Source organism: Coregonus clupeaformis, chromosome 14 (genome assembly GCF_020615455.1).
Source record: "Coregonus clupeaformis isolate EN_2021a chromosome 14, ASM2061545v1, whole genome shotgun sequence".
Classification (NCBI taxonomy): Eukaryota; Metazoa; Chordata; class Actinopteri; order Salmoniformes; family Salmonidae; genus Coregonus; species Coregonus clupeaformis.
In genome coordinates this window covers 33,803,644-33,829,654 of record NC_059205.1, presented here as the reverse complement: position 1 = coordinate 33,829,654, position 26,011 = coordinate 33,803,644, and the positions used below count along the sequence as shown (strand labels likewise).

The window sequence follows — 26,011 nt, the reverse complement described above, 5'->3', positions numbered from 1 at the left end:
AGCTGGTAGAGCACGGCGCTTGTAACGCCAAGGTAGTGGGTTCGATCCCCGGGACCACCCATACACAAAAATGTATGCACGCATGACTGTAAGTCGCTTTGGATAAAAGCGTCTGCTAAATGGCATATTATTATTATTATCTGTATTCTTCCCATTACATTAGCCTATCAACCCTGCTCCTCTATCTCCATCCGATCTCAAAGGAGGTCATCTGGAGGAATGTTAAAGACAAAGAATGTTGTTTAACCCCTCGGGCTACAAATTATGTTTAGTCTCCGGTGGAAAGTCCAAGCACGCAGGTGTGTGTAAGTGTGTGTGTGTGTGTGTGTCAGTCTGTGTGTTTACTATGATTGTATGTATGTGTGTTGGTGCGTGTAAGTGAGTGAGTGAGTGAGAGACAGAGAGAGAGAGAGGGGGGGGGGGGGGGGAGAGAGCAAGAGGGGGGAGGGGATGGAGGGAGATATAGCAATAGATATAGATAGCAATAGATAGAGACATAATTATTCAAGTGAAGGGGGTTCCGAAAAAGTGCAGAGAAGCCGAGCTGCTGAGCTGGTCCAAGTTGGCCCTCAGATTATTACGTCTGTCTCATACACAGGCACAAACAAACAGACTCCTCCATTATTATTCTGATTGTGTTTCTGCAGAAACTGCAGATCTTGGCTGACAAAGACCAATGAATACTTTATACGGTGCATAATGTGTGCGGTGTGAAGCACAGGGGAGAGAGGAAGAGGGCGTCCTCAAGAGGGCAAATGCTTTGAATTCCTAATGACACTCCTGTTAATGTTACCGGCTCAGTCGTACAGAGAGGAAACACAAGGGGCCGCTACACTGAGGAGTCAGATCAACTACTTTACACACACACACAAGGGAAAGACTCCAGCCTAATTCTGAGAGCTCACTCTACCATGAGGTCTCTTTTCAGTGGCTGTGTTGTGCCAGAAGTCGCTGCTATTCTCCCCTGACCGCCTCTCCCCCTTTCAAAGCCTTGTAATCACTGTGCCACCCTTTGTAATGCGCTGTCACAAGACACCCAGGCAAAAACGCGGCAGAATTTCTGATGAACAGCAGAAAGCTCAGAGTTGGGCTAATCAGGGCTGCTCATGTCACCTCTCTCTCTTTCTCAGTGTCTCAAAAAGCTTTTGAAGAAAATAAAGTATTTGCAGTTCGTCTGCGCAGTCTTCTTGGCAGCCGCAGAGCAGCTGTTGGATCAATACATGCCTTTTTTCTTAGTGGAAAAAAAGCACAAGTTCAGCCAAACAGTTATTACAAAACCTGGTCTGCCAGCGACTAGTTCATCATAGTTGTGGGTATTACTGAACATTTCCATGCCGCTGATGTTAAATTACTTTTATGTACTTCAAACCAACATGTTAGTGTATGAAGTCAGACAAGGCGAACATATTCAGTGAGACTTACTGTAATTAAATTCTCTATAAATGCTTGAAATTAAATGGTGATACATCCTCAACTGAGAGAACAGAAAAGTCCTCCTATTCCTATGTTCCTACCAAATCACATCAAATCACTGCAGTATTGCCTGAATTGTCTGGTAGGAAATACTGCATCTCATTGTCTCATAGTACATGAATCAACTTTTCTCATAAATCAAACATTTATTTTATTGGATGTCGAATGCATCGCTAAATCTCCACAGGCAAGAGCAGAAAAAGTAAAGAATCTACATAAAATAAATCCATGTAAGGCCCAGTTGTCTCTCTTTCTGATTGATTTCTTTATCTGAGGGAAGCAGAAGACATGCTCTGTTTGCTCTCACAGTGGCTGGCAGGAAAACAGAGAGAGACACTTATTAAAAAGGTCATCTCAAAGAGGGTTAAAATAGCAGACCACAGATCTCTCCTGAGGGTCGAGCGGTGCCCTTTCCTCTAGTGAAGGAAACAAGAAAAGGTGTTGCTCTAGGGAGCAGGCCAGTAATGAAAGAATGGCCACTAGGATGACAGCACCGTGCTATTCAAATGTCTCCAGCAGCAGTGTTCTGTAGGAGAATAAAATTGACAGTGCGAGGCAAGCCACTTTGAAACTGGCTATCTTTTAAATTAAACTCAGTGCTGATGCCATTGTCTATATTTACATAAAGACAGTAAAGACTACTATAAGTCCTGAGTGTATATTTTCTTATATGCCATTACACTGTCATATATCTCAACTATAACTACTGTATATGTGTCAACCATAATTGTCTCTTTCCCGCGACGGAATCGCTCACAATGCAAGCCAGAGCAGACAATGCAAGAGACTGAGACTGTGGAGAGACAAAGTGTGAGAGCGAGAGCGAGAGGCCTACGAAATAAAAGGCTGACTCCTCTCTCTCCTGCCTCCTCCCCTGGGCAGCTTAAAGCCCTGACGGCAGGATGCTGATCCCAACACAGAAACCTGATCCGCAGCCATCCTGGAGCCCCTCCAGTCCGGCCCCAGAGTTAGAGGGCCGCTTTGGGGGAGCATTCCTCCAGCCCAGCCCCAGCCTCTCCAACCCTCTCCACTCTTGGGTCTCCAGAGAAGCATTCTTCCAGCCCTGCCTTGCCTTCCACCCCAGCCTGTACTGGAACACTGGAAGTCTCCCTCCGGGGGAGCATTCCTGCAGCCCTGCCCCAGCCCAAGGCGGTCTCTGGGGACACATTCCTGCAGCACTCTCCCTCCTCTCCCGTCTCCCTCTCCCAGGCTCTCTCTCGCCTTCATCCGCAGTCCAGCATTAGCACGATCGATAGCACCGATCGCATCGGGGGGGCACGAGGCAATCCATACCCCCGTGCTCCCTTAGCGCACTGCAGTGGTCACGGCTTAAGTGCATGGAGAGGTGTTAAACCTCGGCCAGACGGTGGGGAGACAATGGCAGCCATTGATCGGGGTGACATGTTACATCTCTCTCTCTCGTCTGTCGGGCGTGGTCTAGTAGATACTGTATGCTACAGCAGCAGGGTTTTCGGAGATCGTTTGTTCTTTCAACTGTGGATAGTGTTTTAAGGTTTATTTACCAAGGGATAGTGGGACTGTGGGTTTGGGACTGTGGGTTTGTGAAGTGTATGTACTTGTATGGGTATACATATCCCTGTGCATGCATTCTGAAATAGAGTATGGTAAATATTCACTAGACTAACTAAATAAGAACAACCATTTCTAAATTTTCTACAAAATCCTACTAATTCTCAGTATCAGGGTTGGTTCCAGTTAAACTCTGAATGTGTTTCCTAAAAATAAAACATTAAAAACTGATTGTAGAAGTGGAGAATTCAGCAGGTGCTTGTTGTTGATTAGAAAGTGGTTTTAATAAAGGATCCATCTGTGAGCTGAAAGTCGATGTAAAGCAGATTAATTGGTCATGGATGTCTACATAATGCCACATAGGAAATCTCTGAGAAGATTCCAGAACGAAAAAAACACAAACGCGCGCACACACACACACACACAAACACACACAGACACACACAGTATGCTGTACGTTTATTTTTTCTCTCACTCTCTCTCTGTTTGAATACTAATAGAGTGGTTGTGCACAATCACAATACCCTAATGGCAATTAGATTCCTTTTGTTTGGCTTCCACAGGGGCTCTTAGCCAAACTCTACCATTCAGCAATTAAGACTTATTTGTCTGTGAGATTGACATTAATAAAGGCCTTTACTTAATTATCGGATAAATAATATGGCCGAGTTGTTCATTGTGACCCCATCAAGATAATGTATGACCCTGTCTAATGAGTCAGAACATGTTTTGCTATTGCTCTGCTCAAAATGCCCTAAAAAAAATCTGAAAACCTTTCAGTCCTTTAAAGGTGCCAATAGAAATATACCTCCCGCTGTTCCCAATCAGAACATAATAGGACAAAGGTGAGCAATCAAACAAATCAAAAAGCTATTATAATTGGCAATAAAGTTTGAAGTCAATGGTACAGCATGAGCTTCTCTCCTTCTCTACCTTTAATAAAATGGCCTTTGTGCAATGATTTCATATGTATGCCAAATATAGTGTGCTGGAATCAATATTGGTTTGATGGATTGCTGGGTTGGGGGTGCTGATTAGTTTATTTTGAGTGGGGGGGTAATAAAGGCTTAGTTCACACATTTTGTGGGAATGTATATATAAAGCACCCCTACTTCCTGCGGCTATGTTGCTGGGTGTATTAAATGGAGATGGCTGAGAGCTTTATTCAAGCCAGGGAAGTAGTGCTTTTGTTATATAGTCATAATGTGCAAGTGCACATTCAGTTGATTATCACACCTTTTGAAAAGTAGGCTACAGATGTAGGATCTTAATTTGAGCCAGTTTGCTACAGCAGGAAAATAATCCTGTAGCAACAGGAAATGTGAATTATTATGTGGTTTATAATTCATGTACATTTTTGTAGGGGTTGATGTATTTTTTGTTAGGGCAAATCAAGTCTGACATTTCAAAGTGGAAATTACTATCTTTAGAAGCCTTTTCAGAACTCAAATACACTATAAGTTTGCATTTCCTGCCTTGCAGTAAAAATTATCAGCAACAAAAGAGTGATCAAATTAAGATCCTACATTTGTAGGTCCTCCCTCCCTTGGTTGATTGGCTTTCTGGTTGTGAAGCGGTACACACATAAACACACGCATGCATGCTCACACACACACAGACGTACATATACATACATATATGCGCCCACACACTTGAGTGAGCGGGTGAGGGAGCATGCAGAGACACAGACAAAAACACAAACTCCATTCAGTGAGAAGGCTTCCAGTCAATAGAAAATCTTTGTAACACTCATGTGGGATATCTTTCTGGTTGTTTGGAAATCTGAGACCACTCTGAAGCAGCCCTACCCTATAATTTGTGGTCGGCTGGTTGCGGGTTGCGAAATATGAAATCAAACTATGTCTGAGTATAAACAGAGGAGAGTCTATAATGCTGTCTGATTGGGCAATACTTACTGTATCCCCCCTCTCCCAATTACATTTTATACTCCTAACATGAAGGAAGTCTAAAACTTCACATTAACTTCTCTTAATCTGCATTCTGTTTATTTTATGGCTTGTCTTATTAAGAGAAAACAAAGGGACTCCTCCCCAAAATTACGAGAAGAAATGTGTGTCAGACTGTTCTTCTCAACATGGGACAGAAACGGTACAGGACGGGACAGGACAGGGACAGGGATAAAGGAGGACAACAAGTCCATGAGAATCACATGGAGGAAACCTTCAGCAGCTCACATCATTAGTTCTCTGAGCCACCTTGTCAGAGTATTTATAGCAGTGCTCTTTTCATCCATCACATGTTCAATGACACAGTCTGCCAATGGGACCCTTCCTTCTCTCATCTCCCTCTCAGGGCCCCAGTAGACATGGAGGATGCCTCCACAGTAACAGGAGGGACCTCACTATAGTAGGGATCCACTTACAGAGGAGGTCAGGTTACTGTGAGGACTCAATGACATTGGCTTTGACTACTGGAGAATCTGACTGTGTAGTGTGGTGCCTAAATACTCAGATTATTGCAAAACTAAGGGGGATTTTCTGTGTGTGTGTGTGTGTGTGTGTGTGTGTGTGTGTGGGATTGGGATTGGCAATTATGGTGGTGATTAATAAAGATATGGGTTGTTGTCCCCTCTCCATTCGTGTAGTGTGTCGTATTGAAAATCCACCAATTTCATGGCGTGCACTATTCATCAAAGTTAGACTAGTACTGCACTCCCTTACGTGTGGTGTGTGTTTCACCCAGCACACTGTGTATGCCGGTATTCTCCAGTGGGGAGACTGGAATGGGAGAGGTAGAGCTGAAGAGGAGAGGGAGTGGAAGGAGGGCTCTGTGGGCTGAGCGTTGTTTACCTGTCAGCTGGCATTGATTAATCTTGTGTTCGGTGAGATCGCTCAGCGACTCGAACACCTGCCGGCAGCTGTCGCAGCTGTGCAGCGCGGCCTCCTCGTCGTCCTCCTCCCCCTCCTCGCCTTCCTCTGGAGAGAGAAGCCTCTTCCTCAAACGCCTGGACCCGGCCTCAGCCTCACCATCCTCCAATGTCCTCTCAAGAGCACACTCTGGATCTGTTGGAGTCACAGGAAATGACACACCACACAGTTAGATGAGTGACCCGGAGTGAAGATGAGTGAAGAGGCGACCTCTGGGTGACAAAAACTCTAATTTTAATAAAACAATAATAAAATATGTAATAAAAATACAGGTTACATTTGGGTTACTGTTACTCAAGCACTCATGGCGTAACATATTGAGTGAGGACACACTGAAACGGACTCACACACACACACAGTACCCACCACGTACGAACGCACACACACTCCTTTGTTATTAAAAATGGTCTTAAGTTGTGTTTGCCCTCCTTCACCAAGGTAAAAGTACAGTATATGAAACTAGACTAATGGGAATATTTGGTAATAAATTCAGCATTGCAGGTCTTGCCTGTTCTTCAAAATATGAGACTTCCACATGAGAATGCTGAATTGCATCACTCTGGCTTTGTCAAAGGAGACAGGAAACTAGCCATATAATCTAGACATCCAACCTGGAACTGCAGGTGAAAAAAGAGAGAGAGAGAGAGAGAGAGAGAGAGAGAGAGAGAGAGAGAGAGAGAGAGAGAGAGAGAGAGAAATACACAGGGCTGAGATTGGAGTGTGTTACGCCGTCGTCACGACACACTTCTCTGAATTATTCAACTCTGCTCGCAGGCAGCCGCGGGTCGCACTCATCAATATATTCTTCAATCCATCTGCACTTTTGGCTCTGTTGGCTTTGTCCTGTAGCAGTGCCAGGGGTGGGCCGACTACCGTGAACCAGGACTACCATTCTCCGAACCAGGAAACTATAAACACCCAGGGAGACAGACAGACAGCAACAATATCCAGGTGTTACTACAACACTATTACAACACAACAAACTCTGCATCGCTTGCTAATTTATTTACACATCTCAATTTCGAGAACAGTAAAAAACAAAACACATATGGTAAACTGGATGGGAAATATCAGCAGCATCTTTCAGATTCAGCAGGCAGCATGGCCTGCAGTCCTTTCTCTCTCTCCCATGCTGTGTCTCTCCCACTTCAATACAATAAGGCTGATTACAAAGACATACTCACAATTAAACAATCATGGCCCCACCGGTCTAACTCCCAAAGCTTTCTGGGGAGTGGAAGGAGCCCTCCCTACACTGAATGGCAGCCATTTTGAGCCCCATTGCCAGTTCTCTTCGCACATTGTCTGAAAACTCTGGAGGGAACATTAGGAGCAGGCCTCCTTTCAGTCTTTCTGCCTAGCACACAGTTAAGACCGCTAAAGGACATGGGCTGGGTAGGAAGTAGTGCACTAACGTGTCTGTGGCAGTGTGTTGGCATGAAGCCGGGCCGTACATACAGTGGGGAGAACAAGTATTTGATACACTGCCGATTTTGCAGGTTTTCCTACTTACAAAGCATGTAGAGGTCTGTACGTTTTATCATAATGTACACTTCAACTGTGAGAGACGGAATCTAAAACAAAAATCCAGAAAATCACATTGTATGATTTTTAAGTAATTAATTTGTATTTTATTGCATGACATAAGTATTTGATACATTAGAAAAGCAGAACTAAATATTTGGTATAGAAACCTTTGTTTGCAATTACAGAGATCATACGTTTCCTGTAGGTCTTGACCAGGTTTGTACACACTGCAGCAGGGATTTTGGCCTACGCCTCCATACAGACCTTCTCCAGATCCATCAGGTTTCGGGGCTGTCACTGGGCAATACGGACTTTCAGCTCCCTCCAAAGATGTTCTATTGGGTTCAGGTCTGGAGACTGGCTAGGCCACTCCAGGACCTTGAGATGCTTCTTACGGAGCCACTCCTTAGTTGACCTGGCTGTGTGTTTCGGGTCATTGTCATGCTGGAAGACCCAGCCACGACCCATCTTCAATGCTCTTACTGAGGGAAGGAGGTTGTTGGCCAAGATCTCGTGATACATGGCCCCATCCATCCTCCCCTCAATACGGTGCAGTCGTCCTGTCCCCTTTGCAGAAAAGCATCCCCAAAGAATGATGTTTCCACCTCCATGCTTCACGGTTGGGATGGTGTTCTTGGGGTTGTACTCATCCTTCTTCTTCCTCCAAACACGGCGAGTGGAGTATAGACCAAAAAGCTCTATATTTGTCTCATCAGACCACATGACCTTCTCCCATTCCTCCTCTGGATAATCCAGATGGTCATTGGCAAACTTCAGACGGGCCTGGACATGCGCTGGCTTGAGCAGGGGGACCTTGCGTGCGCTGCAGGATTTTAATCCATGACGGCGTAGTGCGTTACTAATGGTTTTCTTTGAGACTGTGGTCCCAGCTCTCTTCAGGTCATTGACCAGGTCCTGCCGTGAAGTTCTGGGCTGATCCCTCACCTTCCTCATGATCATTGATGCCCCACGAGGTGAGATCTTGCATGGAGCCCCAGACCGAGGGTGATTGACCATCATCTTGAACTTCTTCCATTTTCTAATAATTGCGCCAACAGTTGTTGCCTTCTCACCAAGCTGCTTGCCTATTGTCCTGTAGCCCATCCCAGCCTTGTGCAGGTCTACAATTTTATCCCTGATGTCTTTACACAGCTCTCTGGTCTTGGCCATTGTGGAGAGGTTGGAGTCTGTTTGATTGAGTGTGTGGACAGGTGTCTTTTATACAGGTAACGAGTTCAAACAGGTGCAGTTAATACAGGTAATGAGTGGAGAACAGGAGGGCTTCTTAAAGAAAAACTAACAGGTCTGTGAGAGCCGGAATTCTTACTGGTTGGTAGGTGATCAAATACTTATGTCATGCAATAAAATGCAAATTAATTACTTAAAAATCATACAATGTGATTTTCTGGATTTTTTAGATTCCGTCTCTCACAGTTGAAGTGTACATATGATAGAAATTACAGACCTCTACATGCTTTGTAAGTAGGAAAACCTGCAAAATCGGCAGTGTATCAAATACTTGTTCTCCCCACTGTATGTGGGCTATATGTTCGCCAGCCATTTTAAAGTACTGGTCTGTCTGTGGGGTGCTCTTAAGAAATTCCTCAGAGGAAAGACGTTCCAGAACTCATCAAGGCCACCCAGGATTTTTCCTCTTCCCCCTCCCACCCCTACACTCCTCTCCTCTTCACTCCACTCCTCTCGCAGCCAAGTATTGATGTAACATCACACCCACCATTGTCCTTTCCTCTTGATGATGGAGGCTCTCGGAACATGCCCTCTAAAAATATCAGTGCTGTGGTTCCCACTGGGACCACCGCAGAACAGAAGGTGTTTCAAGAAAATGAAAATCCCAATCCTCGCAGATGCAGGCCTCGCCGAGCTCTCTGATGGGAATACTGCTTTTGACTGAGGCCAAACGCCACACAATATACACTAATGATTCATCCACACTAACAGGCTCAGCAGCAGAGCAGACCAGAGCAGAGCACAGCTCAAAATGTGCCAGGAAAAACACTGTGACTGAGAAACTTCATGGCTTTTCACAGGCACCGAAAAGTCTAGTGAAATGACATAGCTTTTTGTTAAAGACTCAGTTAATGGAAGCCTCTCATTACATTTTTTTGTCTGTTGAATGGTTATAGTGGGCCATTTCGTAAATAAAGTCAGATTATGCTTTGGGTTACTCATTTAGGAAATCACAGCAAAAGGCTAAAAATACAACCTTAAATTATCCATGAACACCACTAATGTCAAACCAGTGTGGATCTAATCAGGGGTCATGGCTCTCTGTACAGCAGACGGACCCCACAGTCCCCCCTCTGATCTGTTGTTTTCTGGGTAAAGTGATGAACGTTGGGGGGGCTTGACAGTGACAATACAAGGTCACGGCTGTCCCAGGACCAGGGATTAGAGGCCCACCACATCACCAGATCAATACTGAGGATCCTGGGCCTCTCTGGGCCTCTCTGGGCCTCTCTGAGCCTCTCGGAGTCTCCTACAGTAATCCATCAGATCAGGACATCCTCTTATACCAGGTCTCTACAGGCTGGACAGAAGATCAATAAATATACTGCTGCTTGGAGCGGCTGACAATCACACACAGGAGATAGCATAGATTTGTGGAATATGACAATATGATTTTTGGCTTCCATTGGTGTGGAGGTTTTTGTTTTTTGCGGTGAGTTCTGAGTTTGAATGGATGCTCATTGCTCATATCAGTATAGGGTCAGAGTCCATGAGATGGGAAAAAATCTATATTAATCTATATTTAATACACAAATCCATATGTTGAGGTCAGGTGGATATGTGGATATTTGTTCAATAAGACCAAACACTCCATCTACATAATAAACTGCATGCATTGTCTATACATTTTCAAATGCTACAGAGGATATGATTGTGAGCTAAAAGCTCATAGATGATTAATACATCAAAATGTGAAATTCGGGACAGTAATTGACGCCATTTTGAGTTGCCCAGAAATGTCTTCCTGGGGTCCATTCTTCATCCCTCTCCCTCTCGGCTGTCTATTGACGTACCTGGTGACATTTATCATCCCACAACTTACATCTTGTGGGTCAAAGTCCCCCGAACCCCCCTGAATCCCCCACCTTTATATTATTGAAATTTCTGCTCTTAAATATTTATAATGTTTTAATTGATGTTCTCCTTTCTGCTCCCTTCACCCACACCAGGGAACCAGCAGGGCTCCAGCAGAGCCGGGCCCCCCACATTCCCCCACTGAGCACTGAGAGAGACAGGTGGGGCCACACTGGCAATGGCGAGAAGGAGAGAGGAAGGAGAGAAATTAAGAGAAAGAGAGAGAGAGAGAGAGAGAGAGAGAGAGAGAGAGAGAGAGAGAGAGAGAGAGAGAGAGAGAGAGAGAAGCAGAGTAAAGGGGAGCGAGAGACAGTGAGATGTTTTCGAGAGGTAGACGGAATTTGTCTGACACTATAGCTCTTTAAATGCTACACTGGAGGGCTCTCAGTAATTTCTAACTCAAATTCATTCATATCCATCCACAACATAAAGGGTGAAGACATTGCAGTAAATATCACCCGAGGTGATGCCATACTCTCTCCTGCTCCTGCTCTGTCTGTACTGTACATCTAGTTCAATGTGAGTCCTTCTTTGTGCAGCGAAATACCTCAGAGCTGAAAGCAAGCATCATTACCAGTTCATCCATCTCCACACTAATTTTCTCTCATTTCCAAGAGATTCAGATCTTGTAGATGGTCCCTCACCAGCCCTCCCCTCCATCGCCATGCTAACCCCCCACCACCAAGTTCAAATTAAGAATTTATTTTAACCAGCGAGCAGCTTCTGTCGACACATGTCGGCAGGCCTGATCAAAGGTGTGCACTCTCCTTTATCAGAGTGTGGAGGGCTGTCAGAAATAGGAGGACATTAAGATTGAATAACCTTCACACGGATGCTGCCTTCCACCACCTCATTATTAAAAAATCTAAAACTTTTCTTTTTTTGGGGAGAGAGAAGAGAGGGAGATCACTTGCAATATAGGTCACACAGCCAGCCACATTACAGTACATTATAATGCCACATGTGAATGCCTCAGTGTGTATCTATCTATCTATGCTCTCCTCCTTTGTGTGGCTGTATGGGATGTGGGGTCCCTCCATTAGCCCGTCACATCCACTGATCCCAGATCATTAAAGACTTGTCATGATCTAGCTCTGAGTGTCTGGGAGCAGAGAGATCAACTGATACCACATTATTAAATATTGTCATGTGTTAACATGGAGAGGCTACAGAGCAGAATGTCTTTAGGAGGTCCTAGATCAGATCGTCATGCAATGCAATGAGATTAGATTCATAATTAAATATTGATGGCTTATTTGACTGCATGTATGTATGTGTCTGAGCTTGACATATACAGATGTAGGATCTTAATTTGATCACTCTTTTGTTACTGAGAATCTTCCTGATGAAATGCAGATGAGCTTCATAAATTCACTGAAAACCTGCACTAACACACGGTTATATTAAGAGTATTGCAAATTTTGGCCAGCTAATAGCCTTAGCACCGATGAAGCAACATTATGGTCTCTCTCTCTCTCTCTCTCTCTCTCTCTCTCTCTCTCTCTCTCTCTCTCTCTCTCTCTCTCTCTCTCTCTCTCTCTCTCTCTCTCTCTCTCTCTCTCTCTCTCTCTCTCTCTCTCTCTCTCTCTCTCTCTCTCTCTCTCTCTCTCTCTCTCTCTCTCTCTCTCTCAATATTGAACGATGCGCCTTGCCATGCCATTAGTGCAGTCAAACAACAAAGGAAATGAATAATAGAGAATATGATTTGAGAAGTGCTGGAGTGAAAGAGGCCTTTCCTCTTCCTGCTGTATGTGGAGAGCCCTGCAGTGCATTGATCTGTGGCTGGTTTAGCCCTCCTCCGCTGACGCTACGCTACCACTAGCTTGCACTACAGTAACAGTACCTCGCCATCCAGAAAACCACTCAGAAGACACACACACACATGCACATATGCACAAACACGGATGCACACACACGCATGTACACCTGTTGTAAGCATACAAACACACGCACCCACACACACACACCCTCTTTCTCACACCCAGAGCTCAGTCCACTCCACTTTTAACTGGAGCAGGTACACTCTTCCACATAATGGCCCCAACCAGCCACAGCCAGGAGTAAAAGAAAAGTATACATAAAAAGGGAGAAGAAAGAATGCGGAGCATGTGGTTATAATTACACACAGGCAGTGAAGGCAGTGGTAAAGCCAAGCTGTGGATCTTAAGCCTACTCTCCGGGTAAAAAAAGCACTCTGCCTCATTAAATCTCCCATATCATAGCGTTCCTGCCCTCCGCACAAGCTAACTATAATGATGTCTTTCTTCTTTAACAGAGAACCTCTGTTGTCATAATTTCCTATTCTGCTACACATCAAACATAAGTGTGGCGTATAGAATAATAATACGGTAGGTACCTGGCTATAAGACACAATGAACATACAGGCTCATAGAGGAACACTGCTGGGGGTCTACCTATGAGCCAAGCACTCGACACACACCACGTCTGATTTAGCTAGTGCCTTGTCAAAGGGCTAATGGGTATTGTGAAAGCGTCAATCACTGATCAGTGGACTACAAGCATGAAAAGAAGCTGATCCATTGTTTCAGTTGTTTGTTTATTTTTTTACATCCAAAGGCTCTTGACTGGGCACAATGGGCAGAGGTTTAAGCATAAGGCCCTATGCTGTTGGGTTTGAAACCCATACTGTTCTTGATCATTGGTCCAAAATCGTATTTTCTGAAGGCACCATATAGCAGGTCAAATCAAATCCAATTCAAATCCAATTTTATTCATCACATGCTTTGTAAACAACAGGTGTAGACTAACAGTGAAAGGCTTACTTGCGGGCCCTTCCCAACAATGCAGCGAGAAAGAAATAGAGAAATAATAGAAAAGTAATAACACGTAATAATAAAATGAATAATAAATACACAATGAGTGATGATAGCTTGGCTATATACACGGTGTACCAGTACAGAGTCGATGTGCAGAGGTACAAGGTAACTGAGGTAGATTTGCACATATAACAACAAGGGATAAAGTGACTAGGCAACAGGATAGATAATAAACAGTAGCAGCAGTGTATGTGATGAGTAAAAAAAAAGTTTGTGCAAAAAGGGTCAATGGAGATAGTCCGGGTAGCTATTTGGTCAACTATTTAACTAACTAATTAGCAGTCTTATGATTTGGGGGTAGAAGCTGTTCAGTGGTATAGAGGTCCTGGATAGCAGGGAGCTCGGCCCCAGTGATGTACTGGGCCGTACACACTACCCTCTGTAGTGCCTTGCAGTCGGATGCCAAGCAGTTGCCATACCAAGTGGTGATGCAGCCAGTCAAGAGGCTCTCAATGGTGCAGCTGTATAACTTTTAGAGGATCTGGATCCAGTTGCAGAGGGAGGTGTTCGGTCCCAGGGTCCTTAGCTTAGTGATGAGCTTGGAGGGCACTATGGTGTTGAACGCTGAGCTGTAGTCAATGAACAGCATTCTCAAATAGGTGTTCCTTTTGTCCAGGTGGGAGAGGGCAGTGTGGAACGCAATAGAGATTGCGTCATCTGTGGATCTGTTGGGGCGGTATGCGAATTGGAGTGGGTCTAGGGTGTCTGGGATGATCGTGTTGACGTGAGCATTTCATGGCTATAGATGTGAGTACTACGGACGATAGTCATTTAGACAGGTTGCCTTGGCATTCTTGGGTACAGGGACTTTGGTGGTCTGCTTGAAACATGTAGGTATTACAGACTGTGTCCGGGAGAAGTTGAAAATGTCAGTGAAGACACTTGCCAGCTGGTCAGCGCATGCTCGGAGTATGCGTCCTGGTAAACCGTCTGGCCCTGCAGCCTTGTGAATGTTAACCTGTTTAAAGGTCTTACTCACATCGGCTACGGAAAGCATGCTCACACAGTCGTCCGTTAAAGCTGGTGCTCTCATGCATGGCTCAGTGTTGCTTGCCTCGAAGCGAGCATAGAAGGCATTTAGCGCTTCTGGTAGGCTCGCGTCACTGGGCAGCTCGCGGCTGGATTTCTCTTTGTAATTCGTGACAGTTTGCAAGCCCTGCCACATCCGACGAGCGTCAGACCCGGCGTAGTAGAATTCGATCTTAGTCCTGTGTTGAAGCTTTGTCTGTTTGATGGCTCGTCGGAGGTCGTAGCAGGATTTCTCATAGAAAACAATGGGGTGATGTCATTGATGGCTTTTTTACGGTCTATGGGGCCTGGAAAACCAGTATGTCCTGCACCGCCAACTCGTTGAAGTAGACATCTTCATCTAAATCGAGGTTAGTGATAGCTGTTCTGATGTCCAGAAGTTATTTTCGGTCTTAAGAAATGATGGCGGAAACATTATGTACAAAAAAAAGTTAAGATCAGAGCAAAAAAATACACAAAATAGCAGAATTAGTCAGGAGCCCATAAAACGGCAGCTATCCAATCCAGAGCCATTCTGAAGGTGAAATTACATGAAAGTTGTGACAAAAACGCACGCCAAATTATTCAAAACATTAATCTCATCCTATATCTCAGTAAAGTTTTGCAACTTCTACTAGAATCCTTTACACTGCATCTGACGAGGGGGTTAAAAGAAAAACAACCAGACGAACTCAAATGAGAAAAGTGAGAAATTAATTTGTGCACACTCTTGATTTCTCCACAGGCAGACATCGATCGTGTCGCTGCTGTCTCTCTCCCCTCACTCTGGAGATGGTGGCTAGAGGGAGGAGGTGCAGAGGAGAGGAGAGACAGGCGTGTGTGCGTGTGTGAGGGGGTCGTTGTAATCAGGGGCTGTCATTAGCCCGCCGTTGGCTGTGGATGACAGAAGGTCTCCCAGGGAACCAGGGGGAAACAGGGGCTCAGAAGCCCAACGCTTCATCTACATCTGCTGGGGTGGCTGAGGATGAAGCCTGCCTCTCTCCCCAATCAACTCCCACAGAGCTTGGCTCTCCACCTCTACCAAACACCAACCAACACGTACGGACCTTGCTTATCTACCAAACACTAAGCAACACCCAGTCATCAATATAAAATACTACAGCCGTAGACTAGACTGACATGGGCCTGAATAAAACACTTATGCAAAAATAATAGCCTAAGACGACTGATGGAGACGGGTAAATATTGAACTGTGGGAGGGGGCTGAAGGAAAGAGACCTCCTCTCAGACACCTTGCAAAACCAATACAATGACCCATCACCATAGACATACTGTCGTGAAACGGCCCTTGTGTTTCCAGTTTCTGCATGGGGATATCATATCTCTGTCTGAAAGGGCCCAGAGAGCGAGAGGTAGGTGGGTAAACACTACTGACTCTATTGCCAGGTGCCAGGCAGTGTGTGGTACTGTGAGAACCCAGAGTCCCCAGCCTGCTGGGCAAAGCCATCCATATCAGGTTTAAAATAACCACACATGAGACTTAACCTTTCGCAGAGACAAATGAAATGAAAGAATGGTCGCGTGGTGCATGTGATCAGGAGCAGGCTTCATTCATAAGGGGCTCTATGTGAGCCTGACCTGGATTACTGCTCTGTTCCTGGAGGGCATACAGTGAATGCCACACCAGCAGACAGGACACATTCATCTGCTCTGTGAGCTCTATTCTACCTCTATCTGAGGTTGGGAAACAAAGACGTGAACACACACACATACACAGGCATAAATACAATAAACACACAATGCATGCATTTCACAGCATCTGATGTAATGCTCTCTTAAACAGACATGCACGTATGGACACGTGCACACACACACAAACACAGGTGAGCCAACACACAAGGAGCAGTAACATATCGGAGTGGTTTAAACACACTTCATTCCTCTCTGGAAAGACGATAGATCACACACACACACACAAGCTCCACTTTCCAGTCCAGAATGTGAAGCAGAATCTGGCCTTACAGAAAACGTTGAATATGGCGATGCTCCTTTAAAAAATTTTTAAATAACTTTTAAAAAAGCCCAGGAAGCAGCCATTCAACTTGCCATTCACCAGCTTTTCAAGCTTAATAATGTCAAAATATGTTCGGTACTTACCAAAGAATGGAGTTTCGCTGAGCAACTACGTCATTACTGCCATCACAGCCATCACAGCCGGTAAGTACTTACATTTTTAAATTTTAGTCATTTAGCAGGTGCTCTTATCCAGAGCGACTTACAGTTAGTGAGTGCATACATTTATAGACAGGCTTTATTTAGTGTATTTTAATTATATTACTAATATTGCAGGAGGTGCAGAAGAGGTGGATTTGGCGCATGTGCACTTGGTCAAAAACAATACTTAGATTTTTTTGGTTGCATGTAACTTTTTATTTAGACCTTTTTTTGCAAGTACATACCGGCCGTGAAGGCAGTATTGACTATAGTTGCTCAGAGAAACGCCATTCTTTGGTAAGTACTGAACGTATTTTGACATTATTACGCTTGAAAAGCTGATAAATGGCAAGTTGAATCGCTGCTTCCTGGACTTAAAGAAGCATCGCCATATTCAACGTCTCCTGTAAGGCCAGATTCTGGTTCACCCAAAATGATGAAATATGAAATGGTGTATTACCGCTCGGAATGGCACTCTGCCCAGGACTGTGCTGCTCCTCTGTCACATTGTCTTCTACTGCCAGAAAGAAAGAGAGAGAGGGGGAAGAAACGGTTAACAGCAAAAAAAAACTATAACAGGTTTACGCCTGTCAGACACATTGAGACTTTCTTTCTCCATTCTTTGTTACTTTCTTTTTATTATTTACTGTTAAGGCTTTTCTGTTTGGAAACTCCAGGAGATTTCAACAGCTCAACCAGTGCTTTGGGAATCCACACAAGCCTTTCATATGTACGAGGTTTGGCAACATGGCGATCAGCCACCCAAGTAAATAACATATTGGACTGAGTAATGACAATATGAATTATGAAATTCTCCCATGAAACCCTCTCCCAACATCCTCTGTAGCTCAGCTGGTAGTGCACGGCACTTGTAACGCCAAGGTAGTGGGTTCGATCCCCGGGACCACCCATACACACAAAAAAAATATGCACGCATGACTGTAAGTCGCTTTGGATAAAAGCGTCTGCTAAATGGCATTATATTATTATTATTATCAACAGTGACCAACTGAAAAACACCTTGATGACTGCTTTAGTGAGAGGAGATTTCTGAGACAAAATAACACCACATGTATTAGACAGGAGATACTTACACTACGGTTCAAAAGTTTGGGGTCACTTAGAAATGTCCTTGTTTTCGAAAGAAAATAAAACGGCTGATTTTTTATGGAATATCTACATAGGCGTACAGAGGCCCATTATCAGCAACCATCAGTCCTGTGTTCCAATGGCACATTATGTTTGCTAATCCAAGTTTATCATTTTAAAAGGCAAATTGATCATTAGAAAACCCTTTTGAAATTATGTTAGCACAGCTGAAAACTGTTTTGCTGATTAAAGAAGCAATAAAACTGGCCTTCTTGAGACTAGTTGAGTATCTGGAGCATCAGCAAAGCCATATCTCAGACTGGCCAATAAAATAAAATAGTATTGAGATATGGCTTTTTCTTTGCAACTCTGCCTAGAAGGTCAGCATCCCAGAGTCGCCTCTTCACTGTTGACCTTGAGACTAGTGTTTTGCGGGTACTATTTAATGAAGCTGCCAGTTGAGGACCTGTGAGGCACCTGTTTCTCAAACTAGACACTAATGTATTTGTCCTCTTGCTCAGTTGTGCACCAGGGCCTCCCACTCCTCTTTCTATTCTGGTTAGAGCCAGTTTGCGCTGTTCTGTGAAGGGAGTAGTACAAGGCGTTGTAAGAGATCTTTAGGTTCTTGGCAATTTCTCGCATTGAATAGCCTTCATTTCTCAGAACAAGAATAGACTGACGAGTTTCAGAAGAAAGTTATTTGTTTCTGGCCATTTTGAGCCTGTAATCGAACCCACAATTGTTGATGCTCCAGATACTCAACTAGTCTCAAGAAGGCCATTGCTTCTTTAAATCAACAAAACAGTTTTCAGCTGTGCTTACATAATTGCAAAAGGGTTTTCTAATGATCCATTAGCCTTTTAAAATGATAAACTTGGATTAGCAAACACAACGTGCCATTGGAACACAGGACTGATGGTTGCTGATAATGGGTCTCTGTACGCCTATGTAGATATTCCATTAAAAATCAGCCGTTTCAAGCTACAATAGCCATTTACAACATTAACAATGTCTACACTGTATTTCTGATCAATTTGATGTTATTTTAAATGGACAAAAAAAAGCTTTTCTTTTGAAAACAAGGACATTTCTAAGTGTCCCCAAACTTTTGAAAGGTAGTGTACATATACAGCAAAATGGTATTGTCACACATCTAAAAACACTGCAGTTTAAACAATGTTTCTGAACAAATATACAGTGCATATTTACTTTTTTAAGGACTTTACAGTATATGAATTAGCAAGTGTGTTTGTAACATTGATACTACAGTGATATTAACAATTTATTGGATTATGCATACAAGGCCAGTTCATAACGTGCACCTAATGTGGTATATTTGTGCAATTTTTAGGTTTTATTTGGCTGAGCAGGACCGTGCATTCAGATCAGGCCCCAGTCAGTCAGTATCTTGTTCTTAACTGAGCGCTTGTCAAAGGAGTGATGGTTTGATCAGCGCTCAGACTAATTCATTAGCTACATGGAAACCAATCCCTCTGATACAATGTGGTATAATTGGCATTGGTCTTGACAAACATGACTTTAGCCTGTTCAAGAGGTAGGAACCTTTTTTCGCAGGAGCCCTGCTTTGAACTAGGTGACAGGGAGGGTGGAAAAGAGTTCCTTGCGGCATGTCAAGTACAAGGTACTAAATGGATTTCAGCAGCGGGAAGAGAACAAAAGACTCTCCCACCTGTTCCCTTTAAAATGAGGGTCTCACTGAGGACACCTGACGTCTTGCCGTTCCTCCCCTGCAGTTGAAATGCATTCTCCATTATACCTTCTCAATCTAGCCTTTCATTTCCCTTCAGCGGAGAGAAAGGGGAGTCTGACAGGACCTCCCAGCAGGGGGAGAGTGGCAGTGTGACTGCCAACGCCAGAAACCAGCTAGCGACACTTTTAAAAAAAGGCACCAAATATCCCATACTTTGCATAATTAAGGCAGGGATCCTATGGTGGCGAGCCACTTCCTCTCAGAGGGGCTGGAGTCAATGTCGAGAGTGGTTTGACACAGCAGCTTCTTATGAAAACGGTACACTCTTAGAAAAAAAAAAAGTTATATCTAGAAACTACAATGGTTCTTCAGCTGTTCCAATAGGAGAACCCTTTGAACAACCCTTTTGGGTTCCATGAAGAACCCTCCGCAGAGGGTTCTACATATTTGGGTTCCACAAAGAACCCTCCACAGAGGATTCTAGATGGAACCCAAAAGGATTCTACATGGAACCAAAAAGGGTTAACTTATGGGGACAGCCGAAGAACCCTTTTGGAACCCTTTTTTCTAAGAGTGTAAGAAAGAGATAGGAGTAGCGATGTCTCACTCACTGGCCTGAACCACTGGACAATATTGAACAAGAGTTGCTTGTAAAGGAATTCTACAAAGCTATCTTTATGACGTGCCATGTTTAGGAAATGTGTTTAATTTCACAAAAGGAAGAACAAAAGGTCTGCACTCAAACACCATTTATCCAATTTGAGTGAATAAAAAAGGCCTTTAATTGGTCAGAGCTTTGTTAGTTCATTTGTTAAACACATCACTAACATGGAAAGGACGAGGAGTGGTAGATGGACACAATGTTAAAGTGTGTCCCCTTAGAGCCACTGTACATAGATAACTGTGTCTCTGTATCGAGCCTCGCCTCGTCCTGTGGAGACATACATGCCTTACTGAGTGAGCCTGAGTCCCTGTGAGTCTAATGAGTTTCTCCAGCGCTGTTGAGAACCTTGCATCCAGCATCATTTAAATAGGCCAGGATAGAGGGGGGGTTCCTAATAAAGCACTCATGTTTCGTACAGACCTTGGTTGGTTGGAGGGATTGTGTGTGTGTGTGTGGGGGGGGGAGGGGGGGTGGGGGGTGCTGGAGTTTTTGTTTTGATTACTGTCCCTGTTGGCGATATAAGGGAGTTGAGGCAGAAAATTCCATTTTACAATGCCATCAGAACTTATACATTACAGGAGTGTCAGCCATGATTTGATGATTTGTCACCACTGTGAACTTATTAAAAGTTTTGCCCATTTAAACAAAACAAGCAATTTACATTGTTGTTGTAAATTATATTTTATTTCCATCACTCCATGGGAAGTTTCAATGGATTTGACACCTGCTACCTAGGTGGGCCATTGGTCATCCAATCTAACCTGTCAGATACACAATAATTGACCCCTGGTAACTCTCTATAAAGGTAACGAAAAACACTCTGCAACGATGAAAAATACACATTTTATCAGCAATTGCTGCAATTTTCAAAGAAAATGATTAATAATAATAATCTGACTAATTTAATTAATGTATACTAGAGCTGTCTGATAACCATCTCAATAAGACGGAATCTATTACATAGATGAATATATACCAGCAGACAAACTGAATATCACTTAAGCAACACAGCTATCAGTTAATTAATTTGACAAGGTACATTGTGTCACTCTGCCAGTAACACACTGCATTTATAATTATGCTGCAATGTTTTGTTGATACAACATACACATGGAACCAAATCAGCACTGTTCCTTTGATTTTATATATGTAACAGAAATAATGTAATCTGACAACAAGTGTTGAAGAGTCGAAGGTCCACTGATTAACAAATACTATCTAACACACATAATGGCCATTTAGGAGAGATTGGCAATCCTATGGCAAGAATCAATCCTTCAGAACGTAATCTACAAATGAATTACCAACCAGTAGAAAAAAAACACCAAGAATAAGACTTATGGCCAGATGTCCACAATAACAGCTTCAGTCAATACGGTAAGATGTCTCTTGTGAATAAAACTAGAAACAAATGTGCAAAATACAACACATTCTAATGAAAAAGTGAATGGGCGAAACGCAACGCAATCGGATTATCAATTGCTCTAATCCATCAAAAGAATTCCTGTTGTGTGTGTACGCGTGTGTTAATCTGTCTGTCTGTCTGAGAGAAGAAGGGCTACTAAACACACACACACACAGCCCTGAGTCTGCCTGTTCCTGGATATGTGAGCTGCGGCAGCATGACTCATCTGGTTGGTTACAGAGAGCTCGGACGTTACAGTGTGGTGCACAATGGCTGTGTAATCGGCCCTGACTGACCGGGAAGGAGACTCTCGCCACAGGGACTACAACTCAATTTAGCTGGGGTCACCAGGTCAAACCTCCTCAATTAGTACTAGGGGGAGAGGACACACACTGCACATGATGAATAACTTTCTTAATGAGCATTATTTGAACAGGTGCTGATTAGTGTCATAAATAATTTGCAATGGAGGAGCCGTGTGTTAATCATATGGCATAATGTTTGTAATCCTTCATGTATTATTATCATGTAAACAAGTTATGAATATGAATAGTAATTCTGAAGTAGTTTGAAATCTAATAATACCTTCTTGGAAATAATAATATTATCAAAGGATAAATAATCATACTAATGTAGATATTGGATATTATGATCATACATAATACATTATATGTATTTTATACAAACAAATGCACCAGGAAATCAATCATTGACAGCAGATGGGGGAGACAGACACAATCTCCCTAGCAGTCAGACAAGCCATGACAACAGGAGAGACACATGCCATGAAATAAGAGGAGATATCGGCCAGCTCCCGTGGTACCCTGACAGGCCCAGCACAACTCACTAAGCCCCAGCTTCCCGCATGTCAAGAACACTGACAGCCAAGTTAATGGGATTTCTATGGCTCCATTATCATTTCCTTAATGATAATACTAACCATAGTTTTGTGTCATATTAGAAAAGTGTTAATGGGTGTTATACCACAGATCATTAATTGTAAAAAAGACTAAACTATCGGGGGCTTATAAAGCAGAACTGGCATTAGAGATGAATAAAGCTTAGGAGAGGAGAATAAAGAGGAATAGTGAATCTACCACTTTAATCATTAAAACCAAATGAGCGCAGCTCTTATTACATTTTTAAATAAATATGAATACATACTAAATCATTATTTGTCATTAATATTCGCAACAACAAAACTGAAGCTATTATGGCCTAGTTGCAATCACTTGGTTTTCATTAGGTAATGAAATTTGGATTGCAAAGCAGAAAAAGTGGCTATGGATCCTTTGAGTGCAGCAAATCTGCCTAGTTCCAGATTGGCCATGTCGGACATTAATAAATGCATTGATACTACTGTACAAGACACAGGTGGAGACATGGTTTAACTATGGTTGAATTCAACCTTTGCACCATTTCAAATCACCTCACCTAAATATGACAACAATAAAGCCTGAAATTCAATGACAAATAATGGTGAGGTGAAAAAAGTGTGTTTATCAAGGCATTGTCAAATGTGTTACTAAGCCAAAGCAGGGTTATTTTTGACAGTCAGACTATATGACACAGACGATCTATGTTAACTGCTGCTTTTCAAAGCATTTCCTTGACTGCAATAGGCATTCAAACTATTTATACTATTTCCATATTATGGATTCAAATGAACCCATATCAGATGGCATACAGTCTGCTTCTATCCGATGCCAAGACAAATCCCAGAGTTCACTCATGTAGCGATAGAACTCATCTCGTGATAAACATCAAATATTTAAGGTGTATATAAGACACGACAACAATTTAATGATATCCTGCAATACATTAACTAAATGGTGCAGAAAATATATTTATATATGCAGACGACAGCTACCCTGGAAATATCGTTATCAGCCAATGAACACGTTAGTGGAGTGAGACCGACCTCAGAGAGTGTCATTTGTGCTCTCAGGGAAAATCTCAACTCAGTCTCTCTCACTCTGCTCAGGAAGTCCATGAGCAACGTGGCAGGCAGTCAGTCATCTACTGTATGTGCAGATTCTGGACTAGTCTGAAGGATCCTCATTCTATGCCTCCTCACTGTGACTGAACAAGCTGCTGACCCAACACTTCGACACATCACATGAAAACAAAATTACGATTCACCCACCGTAGTTGAGAGATGTAGATGGTCTAGGATTGAGTAAATGTCAGTGGTGTGGGTGAAGTGTTTGCATATAAGTGAATGATGTATGGTCTCGTCCTGTGCCATCTATTCCCCTAAGCAATAGCGTCGCCGGCTCTGTCTCTCAGACTTAATTGAAACAGGACTGGTAACGTTGCCCTTTTCCTCGACGGGACCAAAACATAACCTCTGACCCCCTCCAGCATCCAATTGAGAAAGAAAAGAAAGGCGGACACATTCCACAGAGAAGAAGAAAAAGGAGAGGCACCATCAAGGCTTTATTCTGTCCTCTTTCTCTCGCTGTACATGCTCTCTCCATGTTGACCGATACCATATGGCCACGGTCCCGTCGCCGGACATGATCGGGATAGACCCTCCCTACATGTGCCATCAGCGTCTCTCCTTACTTTTCTCACTCACAGAACAAAGTGTTATTTTACTGTCAGGGTGAGGCATGGACACTGACCAGTGTCTCTAACCCACAACACAATCATACTGTCTCTAACCCACAACACAATCATACTGTCTCTAACCCACAACACAATGATACTGTCTCCAACCCACAACACAATGATACTGTCTCTAACCCACAACACAATGATACTGTCTCCAACCCACAAACAATGATACTGTATCTAACCCACAACACAATCATACTGTCTCTAACCCACAACACAATGATACTGTTTCTAACCCACAACACAATGATACTGTCTCTAACCCACAACACAATGATACTGTCTCTAACCCACAATACAATGATACTGTCTCTAACCCACAACACAATGATACTGTCTGTAACCCACAACACAATGATACTGTCTCTAACCCACAACACAATCATACTGTCTAATCCACAACACTGATACTGTCTCTAACCCACAACACAATCATACTGTCTAACCCACAACACTGATACTGTCTCTAACCCACAACACAATGAAACTGTCTCTAAAATGCGGAAGACACATTTCAGTTGAATGCATTCAGTTGTACAACTGACTAGGTATCCCCTTTCCCTTTCCCTAACCCACAACACAATGATTCTGTCTCTAGCCCACAACACAACTAAACACGGACCACTGTCTATAGCCAACACAACACAACCAAACACTGACCACTGTGTCTAACCCACAATAACACAACCAATGACATTGTGATCTGGACCTGTGCCACTACCAGGGAAGGCAAAACAAGTTTTTTACAAAGGTGAGGGGAAAAAATGTTGCCTTTAAGATATTTTTCTGCTTATAATTTCCGACATTTGGCAGGCTATTTGTTAACTTTGTCAACCTGTCTAATTAGACACATGCTCACCAGAATAATGTCATAAATCGATAGAATGAATGCATCATCAATAATCTTTGCATCATCAATAATCTTGACATTTAGGGACCGGGAAGATTTTCCATGTAAAATTTCCTAATGACATCAGTTTGACCAGTTTTATGGAAATAAAAAGCTGTGAAAACAATCCAACGTTTCTGATATTATTTCAGTTAATCTTGATTTCATATTTTGTGGTTGAAAATGAAATACTGTCAGCGTTTATGTCGCAGAAAAAATATATGTTTAGGCTACACAATACGGTCCCTAACCACACATTCCCATTCTCTCAAGATGCTGAAAGAAATCAATCATATTTCTCCACTCCTGTTCCAAAGACAAAATTTACATTTGGTCTATAATTGTACTGCAAGAAACACTTAATTATGCAGGGGTTAATATTATAACAGGCTACATGTGAGGCCTACAGTCAGTGTCCAGACTTCTGTTACTATGCCAACTAGGCTACTGTTCCCATCTGAACTTAAAAGGTGTGCAAACCAGGGGATGTGGCCACGCCCCCGCACTCCTACTTCTGAGGTCTCTGGCCACTACAGTACATTCGGAGAGGGAAACTATCTGACAGCTACCATTAAATACAAATACATGCCACTGTCTCTAGCCAACACAAGACAACCAATAAATAATGCACCTACAGTTTATTCTGATAGGGGAAATGCACTCTGACATACACCACCAAATACAAACAGTGAAACTATGTAAAACCCCCAAAGCATGTACTTTCCACAGTAATTATGTTTTGAAAAGAAAGGCTGTCTTGTGGACACCTGTATAAGCGTGGTTCAATTCCTACAGACAGAGGTGGACAAAGAACAATAAGCAACATCTGCCTGCTCTCTTCTGATTCTGATCCAAACTCAGGAAATATCTATAACGTGTCCACATTTCATGTCAACTTTACTGCGGGAAGAAAAGCAAGCTGTAGAGAACATATGGAAGTAGGAACAATTTATGCAACCAAGCTGTTGCATTTGGATCTCAATAACAATGCAAAAACAAGCACTGAATGTCGGCAGGTAGCTTAGTGGGTAAGAGCGTTGTGCCAGTAACCGAAAGGTCGCTGGTTCTAATCCCCGAGCCGACTAGGTGAAAAA

The 26,011-nt window shown here is 43.1% G+C and overlaps 1 protein-coding gene across 5 annotated transcripts in view; it reads right to left on the bottom strand.

Moving 5' to 3' along the window:
* The window catches only part of LOC121580993 (zinc finger protein 521), a 152,573-nt gene that overhangs the window by 123,653 nt on the left and 2,909 nt on the right, over positions 1-26,011 (bottom strand). For 3 of the 5 annotated variants that reach the window (XM_041896260.2, XM_041896257.2, XM_041896259.2), the window contains 2 exons: positions 17,001-17,057; positions 5,814-6,026 (listed from right to left, as the gene is read on the bottom strand). Coding sequence is in view for 3 of the 5 variants with exons in the window: in XM_041896257.2 (XP_041752191.1) it covers positions 5,814-6,026; positions 17,001-17,057 (270 nt within the window). In the remaining 2 variants the exon portion in view is untranslated. The remainder of the gene's footprint in view (positions 1-5,813; positions 6,027-17,000; positions 17,058-26,011) is intronic. The other 2 variants (XM_041896261.2, XM_041896258.2) reach the window with 1 other exon arrangement.